Below are 23,902 nucleotides of genomic sequence, written 5' to 3' on the forward strand. Positions count from 1 at the left end.
GCTAAGACAGGACAGGAAAGTAGTAAAAGAGAGAGAGAGGGAAAACATGCAGCAAAGGTCAGCTGGCTGGGAATTGAACCTGCGACATCGAGGACTAAGGCCTCCTCGTGGGGGTTGTGCTTAGCCCCTGTGCTACCACAGCACCCCAACTGCTTTTCTTTTTAAACCACAGGGCAATGTCTGTTTTTTAGATAGCTGTATGGAATGAAATGGGAATTACATTATTCAGGATTAGAACCTGACACACTCCAATTTGTACCTACATTTCCCATCTACATATTTCAATTTCGTTCCTTCGTTGATCCCCCGTTTTGTTTCAGGATGATCAAATCTTTGTACATAAACTTATTTTTTTGTTGCAGTATCAGAAAATGTGTCTTTTTCCAGACACTTTTCAGATTTACCTTTCTAGATTTCTTTTTTCCAGCAACATTTTTAAACATACATTAGTTTTAAGCATAATCTCTTGATTTTGGAGTATCCTAAATCAAGTAGATGGCAATAGATTATTCAAAGCAGTTTGTGAACTTGTCACTTTTATATTGTTTGTAAGATTTAAAAAAAAAAATCTCTCTCTCTCTCTCTCTCTCTCTCTCTATCTCTCTATCTCTCTATCTCTCTATCTATCTATCTATCTATCTAGAGCAGGGATGTCAAACTCAATTTCACCAAGGGCCACTTCAGCATATTGACCCCCCTCAACGGGCCACATTGACGGTACAAATCAGGAGTTCCCAAGGTCCAGTCCTCCAGACTGCAACTTTTAGATACATCCCTGCTAAAACACATCCCAGACAAAAGGTTGACTTCCCTCATTCAGTTCTGTAGAGGCTTATAATGAGTCAATGATCCAGGTGTGTTAGAGAAGAAACGCATCTAAAATTTCAGATGGTAGCTCTGGAAAACTAGACCTGGGCAGCGCTAGCATAAATGTATGAAAATACGATGTTTAAAATAAATTAAACAACACCTCATATTGTTAATAACGCTTTGGAGCGTCTGGTTAGGAAGCCCATTCAAAATATTTGGTTGAAATGGCGCGTTAAATTCAAGTCTCCATTACAGACCAGAGAAAACTAAAGAGAATGCAACGTTGTGTTAATCCATTTGAGGAGCCGGCAGTTTATCTTGAGGAAATAAATGACGATGCATTAGTTAATTAGACTCCCAGATAGCACAGAATGATTGAAACAACATTGAATCAATGTCAGCCAGAAACATTGAATCAACGTTGAACGCTGACATTGAAACAACATTGAAAGTGGTCGGTGACTTGTATGTTGAATCAACGTTAGGGTTTCAACCATAACTGACATTATATCAATGTTGATTCAACCATCATCTGTATATCAACTTGTATGCATATTTGTGTTGATAGTACATTGAATCAGTTATGAATCAATGTTGATTCTACATTATATCAATGTTGAGTCAACCATCATCTGAACGTGGATCTGCATCCGGATTTCGGTTGATTCTACATTGAATCAATGTTGATTCAACACTCATTTGACTGTGGATCTGCATGCAGATTTGTGTTGATTCTACATTGAATCAGTTAGGAATCAATGTTGATTCAACCATCATCTGAACGTGGATCTGCATACATATTTGTGTTGATTCTACATTGAATCAATGTTGATTCAACACTCATTTGACTGTGGATCTGCATGCAGATTTGTGTTGATTCTACATTGAATCAATGTTGATTCAACACTCATTTGACTGTGGATCTGCATGCATATTTGTGTTGATTCTACATTGAATAAGTTAGGAATCAATGGTGATTCAACCTTCACCTGAACGTGGATCTGCATGCATATTTGTGTTGATTCTACAGTGAATCAATGTTGATTCAACACTCATTTGACTATGGATCTGCATGCATATTTGTGTTGATTCTACATTGAATAAGTTAGGAATCAATGGTGATTCAACCATCATCTGAACGTGGATCTGTATGCATATTTGTGTTGATTCTACATTGAATCAATGTTGATTCAACACTCATTTGACTGTGGATGTACATGCAGATTTGGGTTGTTTTTATATTGAATGAAAGCTCAGGATTTATGTACATTTTACGTCTGATAGGTCTACATCATAACATGCCACTAAAAGTTTCTTCACTGGTGTTAAACACTGTATTATTGGCAGATGATGCGTAAACTGTGTACAAAAGTTTAAAAATGACAACATGGGTTTGATTTAACATTTTATTTAAGAAAAGAGGGACAGATCTTTAAACATATTTGATTCCTTTTTGACTGTCAAAACAACAGTATGTTGTCCACAGAAGAACAGAGTCCATGAAGTTAAGCTTTGTACTGTATGAAGTAGGGAAACAGTACAAGTTGTGGTAACCCCAGTTTGACTCTGGTTGGCGTCACTTTGATTCCTTGTGATGTCTTCCTCTCATTTTGGCGCGTAATGAAGCCACTTCTTGACAATTTTGCTGCAGTCCTCAAGAGTCAGCTTTCGGTCAAACTGCAGAGCAACAGCTGAAAAAAATAAAAGTGAGGAAGGTGCCAGTTAGAAAGATGATAAACATTTGAAAAGTTCTGAAACACAATGAAAGATTAAACAGTGTACTGGTTACATGTCTGAGAACAAATACAAACCATATAGTTCCCCATGTATTTATCTTAATCTTTCATTAATATTTATCTTAATGTTTACATATACAACTACATTTACCCATTAAGCTGCAGTATAGTGTAGGATTTATGATATTGATATGAAATCAATATTTAAAATAAAGGGCAGTTTATCAGAAAACCTAAGGATAAAACTCAGGGAGGATCAGGTTTATTTAACACACCAGAGACAAATAAATAGAACAAAAGGTGATTTATAGTGTAGTTGGAAAATTATAATTAATACACAATAAACTTCCATCAAATAGCTGGTTTAATCTTCCATCAACTACAAATATTTCCAAATAAGTTGATTAAATTCCTTAAAAAGTGTCTATATGCTAATAAAGATCCCACACAAGTAACAATAGTCCAGTTCAATTTAACCAGTTACCAATCCAAGGATCAACAGACTGAATCAGTCATTAGCAGGTTTAGTTCAGTGTTTCACCTGCCTTACATGTTAAGTGTTTCCCTTCTGCCTCACCTGGATTGAATCTGTGGATGATTAACAACCTACTGCACTTCTTGATGGCTGCAGACGGTCATGTAATCATCCAACTCAGCTGTTCTGGTACAGAGGCTCATTTAAGCACGACCCTAAGCATATCATAATAAAAAGTTAAAAACAAGTGATTACTATCACAACCATTTAAAGCCCACCTGGACCAGCCAGCCTTACACTTCCTTGTCCACCACATGTTCTCCCAGACCAAACAATAGGCCCCGCCCTATTTTAAAAACTCAAATCCCACAAAATCTCGCAGGATTTCATACTTAGGCCTGGAGTGGTGGGTAGGATGAAAATAATACAAAAGGAGACATGACCTCAATTATTAAAAATATCCGTTTTGCCCCAAAATAACCAGGATTACTATGGGCACAAAACAATGCCCTTATTTTTCAATAAACACATTTAAGATCAAAGTAATATTGAAAAACTTACCATAAAAGTGCTCAGCGGAGAATTCAATTCAGAAGCCGGTAGCAAACAAGCCAGCAGCAAAGTGGCTTTTTGGTTGGGACAAACCACAAGTGTAAAATTGGGGAGGTGGACTGTACAACTCCTAGTACAGACTTGTAGATGTTTTTGTGTCAACACATTATGCACAGTCAGTAATAATATTTACAGACAAGTAAGAAAATGTACAGAAAGGAATCACAACCCACTGTTCTCAACATGTAGTGCTTAATTTGAAACATGATTAACCCCCACCTAGTAATAAAATGTTCTGACCCAGAGCTCAAGGAGGGGGAGGGAAGAAGGGATGAGAGGGGGTAAAGAGGAGAAGGTTGGGAGGAGCGGCTGGGTGGGGGAGGTTTGGGAGGGAGTAGGGGGAGATGAGGAGGTGATGAGGGCTGCAACAAACTGCCCAGATTGCACACAACGGTAAATCAACATTGAATTATAGTTAGAATGGTTGATTTTTGGTTGAGGTCAACAACTGATGGTTGATCAACCATCAAACAACCATCCACCTCCAGCCAAGTAACCAATGTTGAAACTGTGTCATTGAATCAATGTTGTTTTGTGGTTGAAATCTAATGAATGAAATGCTAATGTCTGATCAACGACTGATCAATGTTGAATCAATGTTGAATCAATGTCAGCTCTTTTGCCACACCCCTTCCCCTCCTCTCCTCCTCATCAGAGCTCTGGGTCAGAGCATTTTATTACTGAGTGGGGGGTATTACGTTCTAAATTAACCTCTGTAAAGGATAGTGGGTGAAGATTCATTTCTGTACATTTTCTTTCTTTTTCATAACAAAGTCCTACTGACCATTTGTGTGTGATATATTGACACAAAAACATCTACAACTTACTACAAGGAGTGGAGCGGTCCACCCCCACCATTTACATGAGTGGGATGTCCCAAACACACAGCCACTTCGCTGTTGGCTTGTTGGCAAAAGATGTTAATTCAATGTTGAATTGCCATCATGTGCAATCTGGGCAGGCGCAGAGCTATGGGGGGGGGCTTAAATATCTGATTATAGACTGAGAAAGTCTACCGCCTGTTGAGAAAGGTCTATTTAATGTTAAAGTTACTTTCCCTCAATGGAATATATACTAGTCAGTCCCAGTGACCGTTTCACTCACGGTTTAGCCGATGTGTTTCCTGGGTAAAGATCAACCAAAAAACGCAGACCAACCTCCCCGCCCCTCGCTCAACAGTTTCTGGTAGCGCAGGCGATAAACGTCAGGGGCCTGGTGATTCGTTAGGGGTCCGGTAATTAGCCCCGCCCCCCGGCCCAACGCTGACTTGTTCCGCTAGTGAATCTGGGTACAGAACAGAATCACAACTCAGTGTTGTCAACACATAGTGCTTAAGTTAAAACGTGATTAACCCTCACCTAAAAGGGGTTGTGCTGTGGTGGCACAGGGGTTAAGCACAAACCACAATCAAGGACTCAGTCCTCAACACAGCTGTCACAGGTTCAATTCCTGACCTTGGCAACCTTTGCTGCATTACCCCCCTTCTCTCATTACCCACCTTCCTGTCAATTAACTATCAAATAAAGGCCACTAGCCAAAACAATCTTTTAAAAAATAAAGTGTGAAAAACGAAAAACCCTCACTTAAAATTAAAGTTTCACCCAATTGAGGGGTAGATGGGCCCAGGTGGGGGGAAAGAGGTGTGTGTGTGTTTTTGGTGGGTGGAGGGAAGGGGGTTGGGCGTTTGAATGGCAGGCGGTGGTGAGGGGTGCAAAAAACACCTGAACACTTTGATTACTAGTTTTTCCCCAAACCTTATCCTCAAGGCAAACTGACCTGCATGCTTTCAGTTCAGCAAAACCTTGTTAATCAAATGTTAATTAAAATCATGTGTGCTGAATTAGGGAAATGGCTAAAACTTGCAGGGCAGTGTGCCTGGTGGACCGGTGCTGAAAAACACTGGATTCGATGTGGCATTTCAATCAATGAATGTTAATTGGCTAGAATTGAATGGTTGTTTGATGGTTGATCCAGCTTCTGTCGTTGACCTGAACCATACATGCAACCTTTGTGATCATAATTCAACATTAAATTAACATCGTGTGCTATCTGGGTAGTTCTTCCCCAAACCTTGACGTCAATCAAACTGACCTGCGTTTTTTCAGTTCAGCAAAACCCCGTTAATCAGACATCAATTAATATCATGTGTGTTGAATTAGGGAAATGCCTAAAACTTGTAGGGCCTGGAGGACCGGTGCTGAAACACACTGGATTCGACGTTGGCATTTCATTTATTTGATGTCAACCACAAAACAACATTGATTCAATGACACAGTTTCAACGTTAGTTAATTGGCTAGAATTGAATGGTTGTTTTATAGTTGATCCACCATCAGTTGTCGACCTCAACCAAACATGCAACCTTTGTGATGATAATTCAACATTGAATTAACATATTTTCCAACAAGCCAACAGTGAAGCAGCTGTGTGTTTGGGACATCCCACTCATGTAAACGGTGGGGGTGGACCCCTCCACTCCTTGTAGTAAGTTGTAGATGTTTTTGTGTCAATATATCACACACACAGTCAGTGAGAATTGTTATGAACAAGTAAGAAAATGTACAGAAAGGAATCACCACCGACTATCCTCTGCAGTGGTTAATTTAAATGTGATAACCCCCGCTCAGTAATAAAATGCTCTGACCCAGAGCGCTGATGAGGAGGAGAGGAGGGGAAGGGGTGCGGCAATACATCTGACATTGATTCAATATTGATCAGTCGTTGATCAGACATCAGCATTTCAGTCATTCGATTTCAACCACAAAACAACATTGATTCAATGACACAGTTTCAACATTGGTTACTTGGCTAGAGGTGGATGGTTGTTTGATGGTTGATCCACCGTCATTTGTCGTCTTCAACCAAAAATCAACCATTAATCAGACTTCGGCATTTCAGTGACCAGATTTCAACCACAAAACAACGTTGATTCAATGTCACAGTTTCAACGGTTTGATTGGATGGTTGTTTGATGGTTGATCCACCGTCATTTGTCGACTTCAACCAAAAATCAACGATTCTAACTATTTTTCAACATTGATTTAACATCATGTGCTATCTGGGCTGTAACATGCGCAGTCCGCTGCTCAACCACTGCGGAAGTAACTCATCCAGCGGATTTAACAAATGGAGCCTTGTTGCACGTTACCCAGGAGAGCGGAGTTCTGGAGGAGCTGCAGACGAAACATCTGTCCGTTTCGGAGAAGCAAAACCACGCAAAAAATAAATCCTGGTAAAAGCGCACACCGGACCGCGCGCAGGGTAAAACACTCAAAGAGTTCAATCGATCAGTTGATCTGTTTGGATCAGACAGATCCAACTGACTGTGATGAATTAGCGCAGATTTTTCTGCAGATGGGAACCAGGAGGAAGTGCGTTCAGACCCCAGCGGGTGAAGTGATGCTAATTTAAGTGAAGTCGTTTAATTTAATTTATTAAAAGTTATTGGGGCCTCAGTCAGTGGTTTTTGTCACTACGGAGAAAAATGTAGATACATTTATCTACACTTTTATACAAAATGCATAAAATGCGAGTAAATAGCTGATGTTAATATGATTGTAATTTCACGGATAAAAATAGTACATGACCGATTTTGTTGTTGTTGTTGTCGGTCAAGATAACGGATAACAAAAAAGTAGCCCGCCCTGACACCAACTCGCACACACCTTCTTTCACAGTCTTACTTGTAAATCGATGTTTCTTTTCTTGGACGTTTTGATGTTAGCTTGTCGACGTCTCAGTTTTATTCGTTGGGAAAATCAATAAGCAGCTTGAGGTGACTCTGCTGCTCTCTAGTGGCGAGAAGCCGCAATGTTCGCTGGTAACAATCGGAATGCATTATGGGAGATGTAGTTTGTAGTCAATTTGTGTTCAAAACCTATTTTAAATCAATCATGGGCCTATAAAACGCTGCGGGGGCCACATAAAATGACGTGGCGGGCCACATGTGGCCCGCGGGCCTTGAGTTTGACACATGTGATCTAGAGAGAGAGAGAGAGAGAGAGAGAGCGAGCATATATATATATATATATATATATATATATATATATATATATATATATATATATATATATATATATATATATATATATATATATATATATAGCAGTTATAGCAGTTTTGGTGCTTGTTTGGCCATTTTAGACCCCATTTAACAACCACTGATATACTCCACCGTAAGTGGTGGGCATTTATCATACCGTTTATCGTTTATTGTTTATCGTGAAAATTTCTTATCGTGAGAATAATTTTTATTTATCTTGATAAATCTGCTTTAATGTTCAAAAAGCAAAACAGACATTATTGGAAATGTTATTTTTACAATTTTCTCCACTTTTTATTCGACAAATATCAGTAAATTTAAAAATATGTTCATTGACATAAATCACACTTCTTCGATGTGGCGTTCTGAAGAAGCCAATCTAAAATGGAAATTTTCTGCTAGAACAATGTTTGTGTTTGTGGTAATATGAATGCTAAAAATCCTTAAAAAAAAAGTAATAAATTATCCGAATTATTTTTATCTTTATCTCCACAAAATATTAAAATAAAATTCTAAGTCTATGTCGTCTAGACCTGCTTCCACCTGAATTTCACAGATTTTAGAGACCAAACCGGTTGGACGATCATCTGGCTCATCAGGTGATCTCTTGTTTAAGATCTAAAATACTAAGACTGATAGAAACCTGAGTCGGATTACTACAAGCTGATCACAGCCTCTTTGAGAGACATTTTTCCCTTTGTGTGAAAACAAAGCAGAAATTAAACTAGAATTTGTTGTTTTTTCCCAAATAAAGTTAAAATCACGTCCCGTCTTGCCCAGGGAACACCACGTACTGTCTCGTTTTGTTAGCTGCTACACATCAAGTTGATAGTCAAGTTACAGGAAATAAGCTAAGGTTATGGGCTCAGTGTTTTCCGAGCTCTGATATCGGTAACCAACATGTTGCAAATGTTTGGTTCGCTTTCAGACAAATAAGTGCATTCCTGGGTTTTTTTTTTCGTCCTTGCAAAACAAACACTCTCTGATTTAACCTCCTTTTTCAATTCGTCACAGGCAACTGTGGTGAAAACAGCAGTAATCACCGTCAGAGGGAAACATTCCCCGGACCAGGCCGACTCTGACAGGAATGCAGAAACATGTGGGCAAGGCATTGTGCATTCAGACGAGGACCCTAGCGTTGTCAGGATTTACGAGTGAGCAGTCAGAAAAGAGGGAGCACACTGTCATCTTTCACTCAACCTGACACATGACGTGCAGGATCCAGACGTGCCATAATAGAACCACCAAAACGTTCCTGAAACTCTATCCTGACTGCTCCGATTACATCTAGCACAACCGCACAAAAGATCAACGCTGTACTGTCTCTGGCGTTCTCACACGGTCATGGATCATAGATCATAGAAGCACGGTTTGTTCTGCTGGTGTGATTCTGTAGAGCTGTGCATCCAACACACAGCTGGGAAGCAGCAGATCCTTTCCTTCAGAATAAGATTCAGCCTGCTCATTATTTTTGTAACCAGGCAGTTCTCTTGACCGTATTTTAAAAAAAAAGTCTGGCTAACTTGTTGAAACACATGCCATGAGAGTGAGTTCCTTCTCAAACTGGAAAAAAAAAAAGAAGCTGCTTTCAGGGTTGCAGTTGTTGCTTTACAGCCGTCCGAGCAGCAGCTGAACTACATATATACGATGCCCGCGTTGATGACAGAGAAGGAATAAAGACAATGGTGATAACCGGTGAACCGTAGAGTGCAAACGTAATGAAATCTCAAGACACAAGATCCCAACAACAATAGCTATCATGCAACAGGCTGTTGAGTTGTTGCCAACATCAGACTTCACCTGTTGCAATGAGTTGAAGCTATTGATTTTATTCTATTAGGAGTGCTTAAGGTTTTAAGTAGAAAAGGAATAAGTGCTTCATTTGCCATCATGAGTTGAATAATAAAAGCATTTGAAGAACTTCCCTTCAGGTTGATTTCGTTACACTACCATGGAGGAACTCTGCACCACTTTTATATTGTTTGTGTGGCAGCATTGTGTTTACTTAGCAGCACTACAGAACCTAACATTTTACCAGGTATTTCTGTCCAGTTTCAAGTGCAAATATCTTACATTTAAATATACACTCTAACTAACCTACGAGTAACTTTTCAGCAAGATACAGGAGCTTGTTTTAAGTCAATAATTCCTTTAATATTGATGAAAAAGTCCTGGTTCCACTGGCAGATTATTTTACTTACAACATGGGGAAAAATATCCTATGAGCTAAATAATTTGCTAGTGAAACAAGAACTTTTTCATCAATATTCAGAAATTATTTACTTAAAACAAGCTCCCGTATCTTCATGAAAAAGTTGCTTGTAAATTAGTTTGTTTTATTCCAGCGCCTGAACGTCTCCTCTGAAGGCTCACAGATGATGAGCGCTAACACCGTGGCTGAATTATGAATACATCTCATGTAGCTGTTTACCGCCGTTGCTGCCATGTTTTTTAATCTCATCACTTGAACAAGTGATTTTAATTTAATTTCTTATTTGATGGAATTGCAATTGCAAAATTGTGTTTTGTCAACATTAGCAGAATATACACAAAGACTTGCGCACATTCGTAATGGAAACAGAGCTTGTGTTTCCCTGTGTTTGACAGACAATCCGCCCATGAAGTACCCCGCCTCTTGACCGATGACTGCTGGAGATTAGCACCAGAACCCCTTGGTTCTGGTGCTAATCTCCCCCACAAGGGTAAGAAGGTGGGTGGATGGTATATCTGCTCCGGAGCTTTTGCTATTCTACAATTCCGTTGTTTTTGTTTAACTTAATTGTTTTTGTATCATCTTTATCTGAAAATCCGACATATTAAGACTGATTGAACCTGAACTATATCATTCTACACAGGAGAAGTACGACAGGCTGTATGGCTGCAGCCTGTCATTCCCACAAATGCCTCTCACACAAAAACCCCGTAACGGGTCTTTATTCTATGACAATGCATTGTTCTTAACCCTTCGGATCAGGACCTTCGGTTGTACTCAAAGGAGAGCTGCCTCTAACAATGGGATTAGGCCTGGCAGAGGTTCAAAGTACTGCAGTTCACTGTTGGAGGAGTTCAAGACTCTGTCTACTGGAAATTTACGTGCTCTGTTACTGAAACCAGAGCAAGTGCCCAGTCAGACAGTTCTGAGATGAACGTCTGTGCAGGAGACAGCAGGAGAGAAGATGAAACGAGTAACCCAGATGTGAAGAGACCAAGCAGAGACTAGAGAGAGGCTGAGAAAACAGGACAAAGAGACATACAGACCGCACTCTGATATTTTTTCTGGTACTGCCCTAAACCGTCTTCTGTTTGGACTCACATTTATTGCCGCTGCCCAGCACAACATCCTAAAGCCACCCGTGTAGCTTTCGTTCTCGAAAAGATAACAGCAACAAAAGCAGCTCCTGTGGACCTCAGTGAAGTTGGGCAAGGGAAGAAAGTAATACGGAGCACACCGGAAACTGCCGAACTCCGTTTTGTGTGTTGTGAGTGTTGCCACAGCTGTGTCTGGTTCTGCAGAACACCAGTCACATCAAGGGGCGTTATCTGGACTGGCATAGGAGATGAGGGGGAGTCTCCCGTCCATTCAGAACCACTGCTGGATGGGCACTCTGGTTTTAGACATTACTTCATGTGCAGTTTTTACCTGATGACTGTAGATATGTTTGATTTTACCATTACAGTCACCCCCATGGCTATCAGAGGTTCAGTATTTGCAGATTCACCTTTTTGCAGATTTCTATTTTGGAACACAACTCCAACAAATTATTCATGGAAAACTTGCCTATTCTCAGATTATTTCGTAGAACATATCTAAAACATTTTAAAGAAAATGCAGCTTGGGAAGCCAAAATAGCTGGACCCGATACAACTCCACGTGCCATTAGCAGATGGATGTATTTATTTTCTATTGATCACTAAAATTAACTAATTGAAGCATTATGGTTTCTACAGAACACATCAAACAGGTTGAGACAATGATTTGACTCAGAACTTTCTAATGGCAGCTACTTTATATATTATGAGAATTATTCATAATTTTTAATTAGGTTTTCACAAACATAATTGCTTTTGGGGGAATCGGGTATGAAATGAATGGTTTTAGAAGGCTAGAGGCCTTAAGTCCTACTGTATCATAATAGCATTGTGGGCAGAAAGTTTGATATATTAGTATAACGTCCGGAAAAACCAAGCCAACTACATAATTCCTAAAATAACGTTCAGAAAACCTTTGGGGACAGAAAACATTTGGGTTGCTGAAGAAAGAGTCGGTTAACTGTAATCACATTACTTGCTGTAATCACTTCTCCAGAACACTGGAGAACTCTCCAGAACGTTGAAACTACTCTTTACCTTTCTGTAGATGAATGATGTCCGGGAAGTTGGCGAGCAGGCCTTGATAGAGCGAGAGCTTATCCAACATCTGGAAGAGGTCATACTTAGGTTGCTCTGCAAACATCTCTCCGATGTTTTCATAGGTGCGGCCAGTGTGGGAGATGGCGTTGTTGAGGGCATCTGACTTGTAGGGTGGGTCCAGTGTGAAAGCCTGGCTAATAGACTGGAAGGCATTCCCAAGTCGCTGGAACTCCTTCCTGAACCCGCCCAGGTGCTTACGCACGAGCTCTGAGGCAACGTGCGTGAGCTGCATCACACTGTCATCCATTTTCTTGGCGAAGGTCTTGAAGTTGTCGACCCTCTCCTCGACATCCTGAAGGTCCTGGTGCTCATTGGGGATCTGAAGGGTCAGCATGAAATGGGCTCCCACCATCTCGTCCTTCTCTGCCCGCCGCTTACCCAGTTTCCACTGCTTATCATCAGCACACATCAGAAAGTGCTCAAAGCCTTCATACTGCGAGAGGACCGGGTGGCTGGTCATGTGGTTCATCCACAATATCAGTCGCCTCTTACGCTTCTCGATGAAGTCTTCCTCAAACCGACCAGTGGCCTGCTTCTCAGGGAGGTGAGGCACAGAGATCACAGTGAACTTGTGCAACAAACGATTGTACAACCAGTCAAAGTGTTTGTATCGTCTGTAAACCGGCCGGCCTATGTGGCTCGGCGTCACTCGGTACGATATGTAGGTCTTGATACCCTTGAACTTTGTCTGTTTGGTTGGGTCTTCAATGGAGCAGATGAATGGCGTTGGATTTGCCTTCCATTGAGGTCCCAGTGAGCCCATCTCAATGGTATACGACTCTGCAATCTTTGCCATCATGGGGACATCACCAAGCACAAAAGCCTCCACCCCTGAGCGGACAAAGCTGGAAAATCTGTTCAAGTTTCTGCCCACCATGCTTCCCTTCCTGGCGCTGGCCATACTGTCTTGTCCAGAGACTGATTTGCTCCGGTAATGCACGTTGGGATTATTCGACGGTGGGGCCTGAAAGATATGTCCATTAGCTCCAGTAGTGCTAGTGTTACTGTGATCAGCATCATCCACCACTGTGGATCTGTCGTCCCAGTCATCCCAGTCGTCGTAGTAGTCTTCGTCATAAATCTGTCCCGAATTAATGGATGTTTTTGGTGTAGATGGTAGATGGGGGGAGTCATTTCCTAAAGAGCCTGCCGGGCTTATGGAGCAGTCAGTCACGTTGGAGTCGGAGCGAGTGCGAATAATGTTCACATAAGATTTAGGGAAGAGACCCCGCTCCCCTCGGCTGTTTTCCCCCAAGACCCAACCATCCACTGAGTTCTCGTCAAAGATAACCACTTCCTCATTCTCCTGGATACTAATCTCCTCTTTGTTTTCACTTAAAAAAGTGTAAATGGCAACACCTTTTACTGACATGTTGAAACACAAGTGGCTTCCAAACCTTTAACCTCTACATGCACATAATGCCTTGATTGGCACTGTTTACTTTATACTGCATGGAAACATATAACTACAGCCTACTGTAATACTGCAGAGTATGACTTAAGTTAAAATAATATTCTAAAGCCTAGTTTCAAACAACATCTATTTTGTTTTTAAGTCTATATCACATTAAACATCATCAGCCCATTTAGGACACTGCTGTTACTGCGTTGTAGCCAACTTTTAAGCTATGACTCCACAATATGCAAGCAATATGTGTCTGCGTCGACATAAAAACAATATGATTAAAACCAAAACTGTTTTCATCCAAGTCCTCCTCCAACAGCTCTGTCGATCAATAGAATCCTCTCTAAGCTGCGCTTTCTTAACGTGATGTTCATTTATCACTCTTGAGCTTCACCCAGGATCCTAAAAGCCTTCAGAGACAAACATATTTCCAGGACAAAGTGGTCCGGCGCGACAAAAACAGACGGATGAGTAATGGTATCCTTGTGCATTTTCAGCCCGCACCGCATTCCCTAAGACTCAAACTTGCTGCGTTTTCCTTGTAAACAGGTTCCTGCGCATCTCCAGTGAAGCCCCGCAAAGTTGTGAAGAAGGAAGAAAACAATCCGCTTTTAGAGATTATCAACATTCATCAAGGTCCGCTTGTTTAAGGTTATCCTTTGAGTGTGTTCCTCAAAGCGCTGAAACTCTTTCCGTGACGTGAAGCTCGGACAATTGGAGGCAAGTTTGCCTGTTTTCAGCAGCTCCTTTATGGTCTGGGTAGGTAGGGAGGGGGAGGAGGATCGATACCGCCCCCCGCAGGAGAAACGGAATACAACACAGGGCACAGATTTTCACATCTGGGAGAAACTTCATGTAATCAATTCCTTATAAAATGATAGTGAAAATTCAGAAAAAATTCTTTTTATAAACGTTTGATGTATAGATGGGTTCAGAGTTCTGTTTTTTATTGGTTTAAAAATGATTACCTCTGAAAAACAAATGTTTGAGTAAATAATAATAATAATAATAATAATAATAATAATAATAATAATAATAATAATACACCTCCTATATTTGAATTTGTCTTAACTTATGCTTTCTTTTTTTCTTCTTTTTTCCTCATATGTATGGATATATATGTTGTGTACATAGAACGTCTTGCCAGTGAGGGCGCTCTCGTGCCACTGTGGGTCTAACAGGAAGAACGGGTTTTCTGGTTCTGGGCATGCGCGGCTCAGAATAAACGCGCTTTTGCTGGAGTAACGTTATAAAACTCATTTCCTCTGTGATCCACAGTGAGTAAAGCGAATAAAAGGCAACTCTTATAAGCCCATAAAAAACTGGTTTAAAATGATCTGTAAATATATTAAGAGTAGTTTTATAATATTTTGTGTAACTTATATGTGTAATTTGGATAATTTTATACTAAGCTTTGATCTGTGTCGGTAGATAGCTTGATTTGTGTTGTGATTTTGGATTTATTTAAATTGCTTAAACACTGTTGTATTTGGGGACTATTGCCATATTGGTAGTTGGGTAATGTTTGTTGTAGTATTTTTTCCTCATAATTTATTTATTTATTTTGCGATCAGCTTAATCTCCTTTATAACCGCTATGACGGTTCTAACTGCCAGACGTTGGTATTTACTGTTTGTAGATGGAAAGTTTTTCTCAGTTTGGTTATGTTGACTTAACATGACCAGATTTTCTTTTTTTCTTTTTTTAAATTATGTTATTTTATTTGTGCATGTTTATTTTCTTTCTTTGTAAGGACTCCAGATATTGTTGACTGAATTTGAATTGTATTATAATTGTGTTTTTTCCCCTTTTCATTAATTGAAAATGTGTGGTTAACATGTTATTTTATTTGTGCATTTTATTTTATTCTATTTCTTTGCAAAGACTCCAGAATTTGAAATACATTGTAACTGTATTTTGTTTATTTATTTATTTGAAAATGTGCGTCAGAACAAACGAACTCTTGCCGGAGTAACATTATAGCAACTCGTTTCCTCTGTGATTCACCTATATTAGTTACACAGGATTGTTCTGCCTGTGTGACTCAGTCTAATTTCTCATGTTTCAGTATATTGCTGTGTTTCGTCTCGTGGTTTGGTTTTTCGTGCATTTTCAAAGTTGCAGCTATGTAGCCTGCATATACTGCATAATTTTCAATGCCGAAAATTTGTTTAAAGTAGTAATATTCCTCCAAGAGGAATTTTAAAAGTAAATGACGCACATACTTGTTTCACAGTAAAATTATCAGTACTCAGCCAAAGTTGTGCAACTCCGGAATAGTTGTGCTATATGTCGGCCATCTGAACCCTCTGACCCGGCAGTAAACATGACGGCAGCGTGACGTGTTAGCACCGCCAGCAGTAGCAGCCTCCCTGAATGCCAAGGTATATGTTTATTTTAGCTTGAACTACGAGTACTATAACCAATTTACCTGTTAATATTTAATTAGCATTATGTGCACTTTATAGAAAATCGGCATAGCACCGTAAACTTCAGAGAAACAGCTGCTAACAACCTTATCATGGTAGGGGGGGTTAGCTCGAAGCTAGCCGCTAGCTACAAGTGACAATCTGAAAATTAAGTATCCCGGCGTTTAACCTCTCATTTAATTCTCTTTTAGACGAGAACGTGTTTGGAATGCAGTTGTGGATTGGTGTTATGAGTCTGATGTATATCTATTAAAATGTCCAGTCATAAATTATGTTATTGATTGTTCTAATTCAGCATTATGAGAGGGAAAATCAAAACTTTAGACCTCACAATTCATAAGTCCATTCACAAGTTAAAAACAAAATTAATATAGGTTTAGTTGAAAATTATATATATATATATATATATATATATATATATAACATTCTTCAGTTCAAAAGTAGATTATCTTAATTCATCACTTGATGATTTTGTTTTCAAGCATCCACTAACAGTTTTCAGATAGTTTATTTCGACTCCTCGATTGACTCCCATGTATAATAATGCCATTGTTTTTACATCTAACTTCTTGTGTATTTGCAGCGTTGCCATGGACGACCTGACCGCAGCCCTCTCATCCAGCTTCGCTGTGTCCAAGGAGCCAAACAGCACAGCAGCCCCTCACCCTCGACTGGCTCAGTACAAGAGCAAGTACAGCGTTCTGGAGCAGAGCGAGCGGCGACGGCGTTTTCTTGACCTGCAGAAAACGTAAAACAGACCACATGTTGCCTATTTTCATGCTTGATGACACATTTAAACCGTATTCAGTTTCGGGCAGAAGTTTATTATATGCATTCTTGGTGGAATGCACATAAACTATTTGAAAATTATGAAATTATAGCCAATTTCTTTGGGGATAACATGGAGCTGTTGGCAGGCATCAGTTCAAACCGAGCGATATATTACTGTACCATTATTTGCATTGGTAAAATCATTTTTATGTGGTGGTTAGGGCACCAAAAATGGCTCCTGCCCAGGGGCCCCACATTACTTGTAAATCCTTTTTTCTTCTTCTTTTTTGAAATCTCAGGAAAAGATTAAACTATGTCAATCACGCACGACGCCTGGCAGATGGGGACTGGACGGCGCCAGACAGCGACGGGGAGGACGACATGGACAAACAGGAGGACGGGAAACAGCAACAGGAAGAGGAAGAGGAGGGGATGGAGGTAGAGAGGAGGAAGCTGCCCAAGCATTATGCAAACCAGGTCAGCGGCAAAACCTTTTTGCAACCAAAACGTGCAACACCAATGTCCAGCAGAGGGCAGCGGAGTTCCACCGCTGCTGTTCTGCTCTTTTATCTCAGTGTTTTCATATCAAGTCTGTTTCTAAAAGTGAATTCCCATCAATGCCGCGCGAAGATAACCAGGTGTCTGATTCCCGTTTAGCTCATGCTGTCAGAGTGGCTGGTGGACATCCCACCAGATCTGGACACCGACTGGCTGATGGTGGTCTGTCCTGTGGGGAAAAGATCTTTAATTGTTGCCTCCAAGGTAAGCCACCCTTACATTGCAGAATGTTAGGAAGCTGTTATCTTTGTCTTTGTTATTTACACTGAGGAATATGTTAATACTACCTTTGGTTTAGTTATTTTTTTTCTCTTGGTGGAATGTCTGAAATAAATCCATCAATTCAAATAAAGAAGTCGAGTTTGCTGAAAATCCAGTAAGACGTTTCTTACTGGATTTTCCTTTTGCTGTAATTGAAACTTCCTGGTACTGGGAGGAATGTTGAACTTTTGAATGATTTTCTTTTTTATTTATATATTATTATTCATATTCATATCACTATGGAAGCATGCCAGTAGGACACTATAGATCAGAAGCCTGCAACCTTTACAATCCAAAGAGCCATTTTGGACAAGTTTAGAGTCACAAATATTACCTGACCTTTTGGGGGGAAAAAAAATCTTATAATTTTTTTATCAATATCTACAGCAGGAAATCTGTTATTTTTAAAGAGCAACTGTTTACAATTAATTATTTATTAATATTTACAATACATTTTTGAAGAATTTTGAATGAATGAGTTTCCCTATTGGGAAAGTGTCATTAAAGTATTTTTGAGTTTGTATTATATAGTTATTTTTATGATTTCTTTTTATTAAAGAAAAAGATACATTTTCAAAAAGATGATGGTTACTTATTCTTATGAAATGTTGATATTTGTGCAGTTGCCAACCTAATAATAATTAGAATAGATCTAAATAAAATTGACTGCGACTTTCAGTGTTATTCTGTTCTAGACATTAAATTACTCCCAATTATTCCGAGAACTGAAAAATAGCTAAGATCTTGTTGTTAAACATTTTTTTTCGAGGTACTTAGAAGCAAATACAGAATCCACTTTTCTCTCTAAGCAGAGAGAAAGTTGCAAATGCCTCAGTGAGTAATTATTATTATTCCACATATAATGCTTGTAATTTAGTAGATTATTCCTAATGAATGCAAAAATGTAAATAAGCATTCAGATTCTTGAAAGAATCTTGACTTCACTGTAAAAGCGAATGGTTTAAGAGTGGAAGGCTTTTTTATTTTTTTTCCTACTTTCACACAGAAACGTTCTCGTTGCGTCTCGCCCTGTGATGTTATCACAGCAGGCTGGTTCCTCATTCGTTATCTCAAAGCCTAACCTCGGTGATGTCTAATCTGTAAAAACGGCTCCGCATCAAAAAGTCCCGATCGTTCGCCGTGTCGGGCAGAACCGATGGAGCCACAGGAATCTGACTAACCCTGACCCATCCAGCGGTGAGGAGTCTCTGCGCTTTCTTAAGAGTTTTCAGTTCACAGCGAGATGCTTGCAGGCTTCCCTAATGCTTTTGGAACAATCGCATCACTCTCGTCAAGAATGACAAATTATTTACTGATCTTCTGTCAGTTTTGATCAAAAAAAAAAGCACACTTCTTTTTTTTTTTTCTCTCAGCTGACGGTAAGTTGGTAGACGAAGCAGAAAAGTTTGACCACATAGAGGATGTGAAAGGGTTTGATGCATCAGGAGTGTGCAGGGTACTTGTTGCTGTGTGAAAGTTTTAAAGCTTAGTAAGCAGGTCGGTGTCATTAAGTGGTGTTTTAATTACCACAACATTTTTGTCGTGATGCGTTTCCCAAAGAGCCCCTTGCTTTTCATCCGTTCCTCTCTTCAACTGGACAAGTATCAGGCATTTTCACATTTTAGGATGTTTTAAACACAAACAACAGAGGACTTTCTGTGACACAATGTAGCATACAATGTTTGCATTCATGTTTTTCTAAGAAAGTAAAGTCTGAACACTGTAGTATGCATTTATATTTAGTTCCTTTTACCCCTTAAATAACTGGTTGCCTTCAGTTGGAGCCTAATAAATAAATCTCAGTATGAACTCAGCTGGTTTGTGAAGGCTTTAGAAGTTTGCTAAAGAATGTTTGTGAACAGCATGAGGAGCAAAGAACCCAGCAAGGAGGACAAACACAAAGGTAAACGATAAACAATCCTCAAAAGTATTTATGTCGCCTCTCGATTCAAAAACCTGATGGTGGAAGTGGATTAGTTAATGAGAAATATCAGCACTGCTGAATAAGACACGGCAACAAACCAATCACACAACGCTTTGCTACAGTTCTATACAAAATGGTTTGACTCGGTCCTGGTGTCTCGCTTCTCTGTGGACAAAATGATAGAAGCTCAGGGTGACGTTGGATGAAAACTTGTATGAAGTGTAAACGGTCTTGAGGTTGTGGGTGGAGGTTCGCCTTCCTAAACCTTTAGCCAGGGCTACAATGCCACGGTGTAGCTTTCCATTGCCCATACTTGGTTTTTTCCTAAGTTTGAGGCAGTATTGGCAACACTGATACCAATTTCCTCTTGACGCTTGTTCAAATGTCAATTTAGTTTGTCTGTAAATATACACAGAGGGTAATCAGACAGTCCCATCAGCAGCAGATAGTTTCCTGCCTTCCTTTGTTTACACACAGGTGGACATAAGTTAAAGAGCAATGTGTAAAAGTGAACATGTGCAAACCAAGGTACCAAGGTTCAATATCCTGTAACTCTGTAAACTCTTTGACTCTTGCATTGGCAAAAGTGTCGAGACCAGCGTAGGAACGGTAACATTTCTCTCTTCTTGTCTGGGTGGTGTGTGTGTCTTAAAGGGTTCCACCGCTGCGTACACTAAAAGCGGCTATTGTGTGAGCCGCTTCCCTTCCCTGCTCCCCGGTGGGAACAGACACAACTCTGCCATGGGAAAAGGTGAGCGGGTCTGTTGTTTACTGTAGAAAGAGGGGCTACTCTGATTGGCCACTCACATTTTTTATATATATATATATATATATATATATATATATATATATATATATATATATATATATATATATATAACTCTCTACCTCAAGTTTTATCGTGACAGTCACAGAGGAAGAGTTCACCTCTACTTTGTATTAATTTACACCAATTGTGTCCAAAGTCACTAAGTTTGCCTTAATGAATGAGATGGCCCAACTCTGCATGTTTACTTAATGTGGAGCTAAAATGAAAAGCAAATAAATAGTTTTTATGGTAAGGATGCACCTTATCTGTAATGACATTGGTATCAGTCCATCAAAAAAAGTTATTTTGCTTTTAACCGAGCGAAGGAATTACAGAAAGGTGTCTACTGTTATTTATGTTACAAAATAAAACCAAAGGCTTGGTTTTAAATAATTAAGACTGTTTCAATATAGAACTTGGTCAAACAAAAGTGAAAAATAATGTTCGAGGTCAATTTAAGCAGAAAATTAACTTCTCCAATCAGAAGGGAGTGGTGTTTTAGTTTTATTTGCTTTTTTCTTTTTGTACGTGGTTTTTTCTAAACTGAGTAGAAAATCTAATTCTATATCATTACAAAAAGTCCTTCAGCTGCTGAAGCAGAAAATTATAATTATATTGTATCCAATGCTAAAGGGCAGAGCCTCCCATGGCTGCAGCCTCAGGCACCTGTGTACACATGTCTTATGATGTTTGTTTGTTTTTTGTTCTTTTGGCTGCACTGAAATGTCAATTTCCTCCCTGGGGGACCTAAGAAATGTATTTTTCCTCTTCTAGGAGTTTTAGGATTGGCAGTATGTTTTTCATTGAATGTTCGCTGGTCTCTTTTCCATATAGACTACACCATCTTGGACTGCATTTACAGCGAGGTGGACAGAACGTACTACATCCTGGATGTCATGTGTTGGAGAGGACACCCGGTCTACGACTGCCCAGTAAGCAGTCCAGGACGGCTCGTCCAGCTCTTCTAATGTGGCCACGTTGCTCATTTTATTGACTTGGAATGTGAAAGAAAACTTCTAAGTTTCTTTTGTTCCTGTTTTCTCACCGACAGACTGAGTTTCGCTTCTACTGGCTCCAGTCTAAGGTCCAGGAGACGGACGGCCTGTCGGAGATCGCCAAACGCAACCCTGTGGGTATCTGCACCCAGACGAACTCTCTCCTCTTTTCAAATTGTTTATTTCAAGTTTAACAAGCTCCAGACTGAAGACGATCAGACTTGTTTTAGGTTCAGTTCACACTATTAAACTGGATTATTTCATGTTCGTAGCTCATTAAGCAAACTGTCTGAACTAAGTACCAATAGAAAGAAGTTAGTTCTCCCAAATTTATCCATTTAATTGTGAAATCTCTCATAATGTGAGTGTTAGTATGTTGGTTAAGTCATTATGTAGCCATTGGAACCAGGAACATGCCAGATTTTATTTGCATCTGCTGTTAAGGCTCATACACTGGAGTTCAGCTCTCAAAGTAGCTGCTCTCATTCACACATGCTTCTGGTTTAGTTGTCAGAAAGCTAAATTATCAGGAAAACTGCAGAAAAAAAGTTGCCCGGTATCTCTTTATCTCTTCATTTATTCATTTCTGAAAGCGTTCTGATCAGCTAAAATCATTATTCTGTTTGAACAGGTCAGCTACCAAGATCTTCACTCGCATATTTGGGCTAAATTTAATCAAAATTTAAAGCATGACGCTACAGTTTCATTCATTTTGAGCCTGCAAACCCACAATATGTCATCGACATAATGTCTGTTATGTCTATGAGGCCATACTCAAAATTATTATCATTATCATCCGTCTCGAGTCACAGAGTGTAATGAAGGTGTCTGAGTGTGACTCAAACTTCTGCCTGACAGAAAAGACCAGCGAGGAAAAAACAGTCCCTCCATGGCTTCTCAAAGACGCTTTACAAGAAGTCAGTCATTTCCATTCATACGCTGATGATGGCGAGCTACTGAACTGTAGCCACAGCTGCATAGTCTGACAGATTTCAAGATTAAAATAAACGATCATAGTTTAAGGTCTTGGTTTCAGATGCATAAGTTGAAGACGTTTTAAGGACACCTTGGTTGATGTGTCGTCATTCTTCTGTGTTGAAGACAGAAACGTCTTTCAGTAGGGTAAATTTAACCCTTGTACGTGTGAGGACTGAGGCAAACATAGAGGACTGAGGCAAACGTAGAGGACTGAGGCAAACATAGACGTTTTACGTGTGGGGGGTCAGTTGGACCCCATTTCTAAACACAAGTGTTAATCACAAGTGACATTAATTTACTGTGATGCCTTCAATTCTAGAGACCAGGGAAACTAAGGCATGCCATTAAAATCAATTGAATATTTTTTTTAGTGGTCAAGCCCAATAGGAGCTAAATAATCTTGGGAGTTTAACAAAAAACCTCATTGGGAGTGAAAACGACGATGCTCAGGTTTTGTTTTCTCTGCTCCAACAGTTCCGGTTCGTGAGTCTCCAAAGCACCGACTGCAGAGCCGAGTCCATTCAGAAAGCACTGGCAGCCGAGTACAGCTTCGGTGTAAGTCATTCATCTCCAACATCGGTCTTCGTGTGGGGTGTAATGTGTCAGAAAAAGTCAATTTCACTGGTATTATTGTTTTGTTTTTGCCTCTGCAGGTGGACGGACTTCTCTTCTACCACCGGCAGACCCACTACACCCCCGGCAGTACCCCTCTGGTTGGCTGGCTTCGCCCCTACATGGTGACAGACATCCTGGGTATGGAGGTTCCTGTAGGACCCCTCACTGCCAAGCCGGAGTATGCCGGCCAGCAGCTGCAACAGATCCTGGAACACAAGCAAGCGTCCGTCGAGGTCCGCCCCGCCAACAGAAGCGGCGGCTATGAGTTGGAGTACCTGTCCACTCCGAGCACGGACAGCAAGGACGCCTTGAACTTCCTGAATCAGAAGCCAATAAAGGAGGCGAACATGGAAATGTGAGGGAGTGGAAAACCGACGCCTAGGTTTTCTATGTGTCGGGAAGCTCTTTAGAAAACTCTGCTCAAGGACCAATCGCAGCGCGTGGCTAATTTTAATCCGGCACATCTCTGGACGCCCTCGGAGTGCAGATTAGTGGTGCCATGCTACACGCTGACCTTCAAACCGTCAAAACACAACTAGGAACAGACGATGGAGACACAAAAACGGCAACATCTGTTTGGCCAAGTAATTTCTCACTGCTCTGTGCGTTCTCATTGTGGATACAGCCTGCATGAAACATCTCATCATAACCGTTTGTGGGTTTGCAGGTTTTCTGCAGCTGCTGTTCATGCCTACTCAGCAGAATACAGCAGCTTCAGCAGGTCAGTAGTTCAGCGCCAGTAGAGCATGCTGAGCTGTCAGTGGAGGGTGAAGCATCACCAACGATATCCTGTCAGTCGCTGATTAGCATCTGTGATGGATTTTTATAGTATAATGGTAAGGTTAAAATGTTTTAAAGTGTACATTTCAAAATAAATGCCTTTTTATTGACCGTTTTTATCATGTTTCCACACATTGCTCTGAAGTTTTATTTTGCTTTTAAAGTTTCTTTTTGTATTTTGTAAATGCGGCAGTATTTTATTGATATTCAGACCATTCAGATATTTAAAGATTTAAATACTGGAAGCTAATTCATCATTAATAAATGTTTTATTATTGCTGTGGCTCATTCAGA

At 40.0% G+C, this 23,902-nt stretch overlaps 2 protein-coding genes across 3 annotated transcripts in view; one reads left to right on the forward strand and one right to left on the reverse strand.

Moving 5' to 3' along the window:
* Nucleotides 1–14,226, reverse strand: part of snx33 (sorting nexin 33) — a 29,442-nt gene extending 15,216 nt beyond the window's left edge. Inside the window, exons 1-2 of one of the 2 annotated variants that reach the window (XM_088006517.1) lie at nucleotides 12,022–14,226; nucleotides 2,203–2,501 (exon numbers count right to left, since the gene is read on the reverse strand). In XM_088006517.1, coding sequence (XP_087862643.1) covers nucleotides 2,416–2,501; nucleotides 12,022–13,456 — 1,521 coding nt within the window. In that variant the 5' untranslated portion in view covers nucleotides 13,457–14,226 and the 3' untranslated portion in view covers nucleotides 2,203–2,415. Of the gene's footprint in view, nucleotides 1–2,202; nucleotides 2,502–12,021 lie in introns of those variants that run through there. The other variant, XM_014970840.2, reaches the window with a different exon arrangement.
* A 1,331-nt stretch (nucleotides 14,227–15,557) lies between these two features.
* Nucleotides 15,558–23,902, forward strand: snupn (snurportin 1). The gene is made up of 9 exons (XM_014970838.2): nucleotides 15,558–15,873; nucleotides 16,502–16,666; nucleotides 16,989–17,166; nucleotides 17,347–17,451; nucleotides 20,087–20,183; nucleotides 21,075–21,172; nucleotides 21,292–21,369; nucleotides 22,688–22,768; nucleotides 22,867–23,902. Exons 1-9 carry the CDS (start codon nucleotides 15,866–15,868, stop codon nucleotides 23,185–23,187), a joined length of 1,131 nt encoding a protein of 376 aa, XP_014826324.1. The 5' UTR covers nucleotides 15,558–15,865; the 3' UTR covers nucleotides 23,188–23,902.

Source organism: Poecilia mexicana, unplaced genomic scaffold (genome assembly GCF_051168715.1).
Source record: "Poecilia mexicana isolate PSO_F unplaced genomic scaffold, ASM5116871v1 scaffold_6, whole genome shotgun sequence".
Lineage (NCBI taxonomy): Eukaryota > Metazoa > Chordata > Actinopteri > Cyprinodontiformes > Poeciliidae > Poecilia > Poecilia mexicana.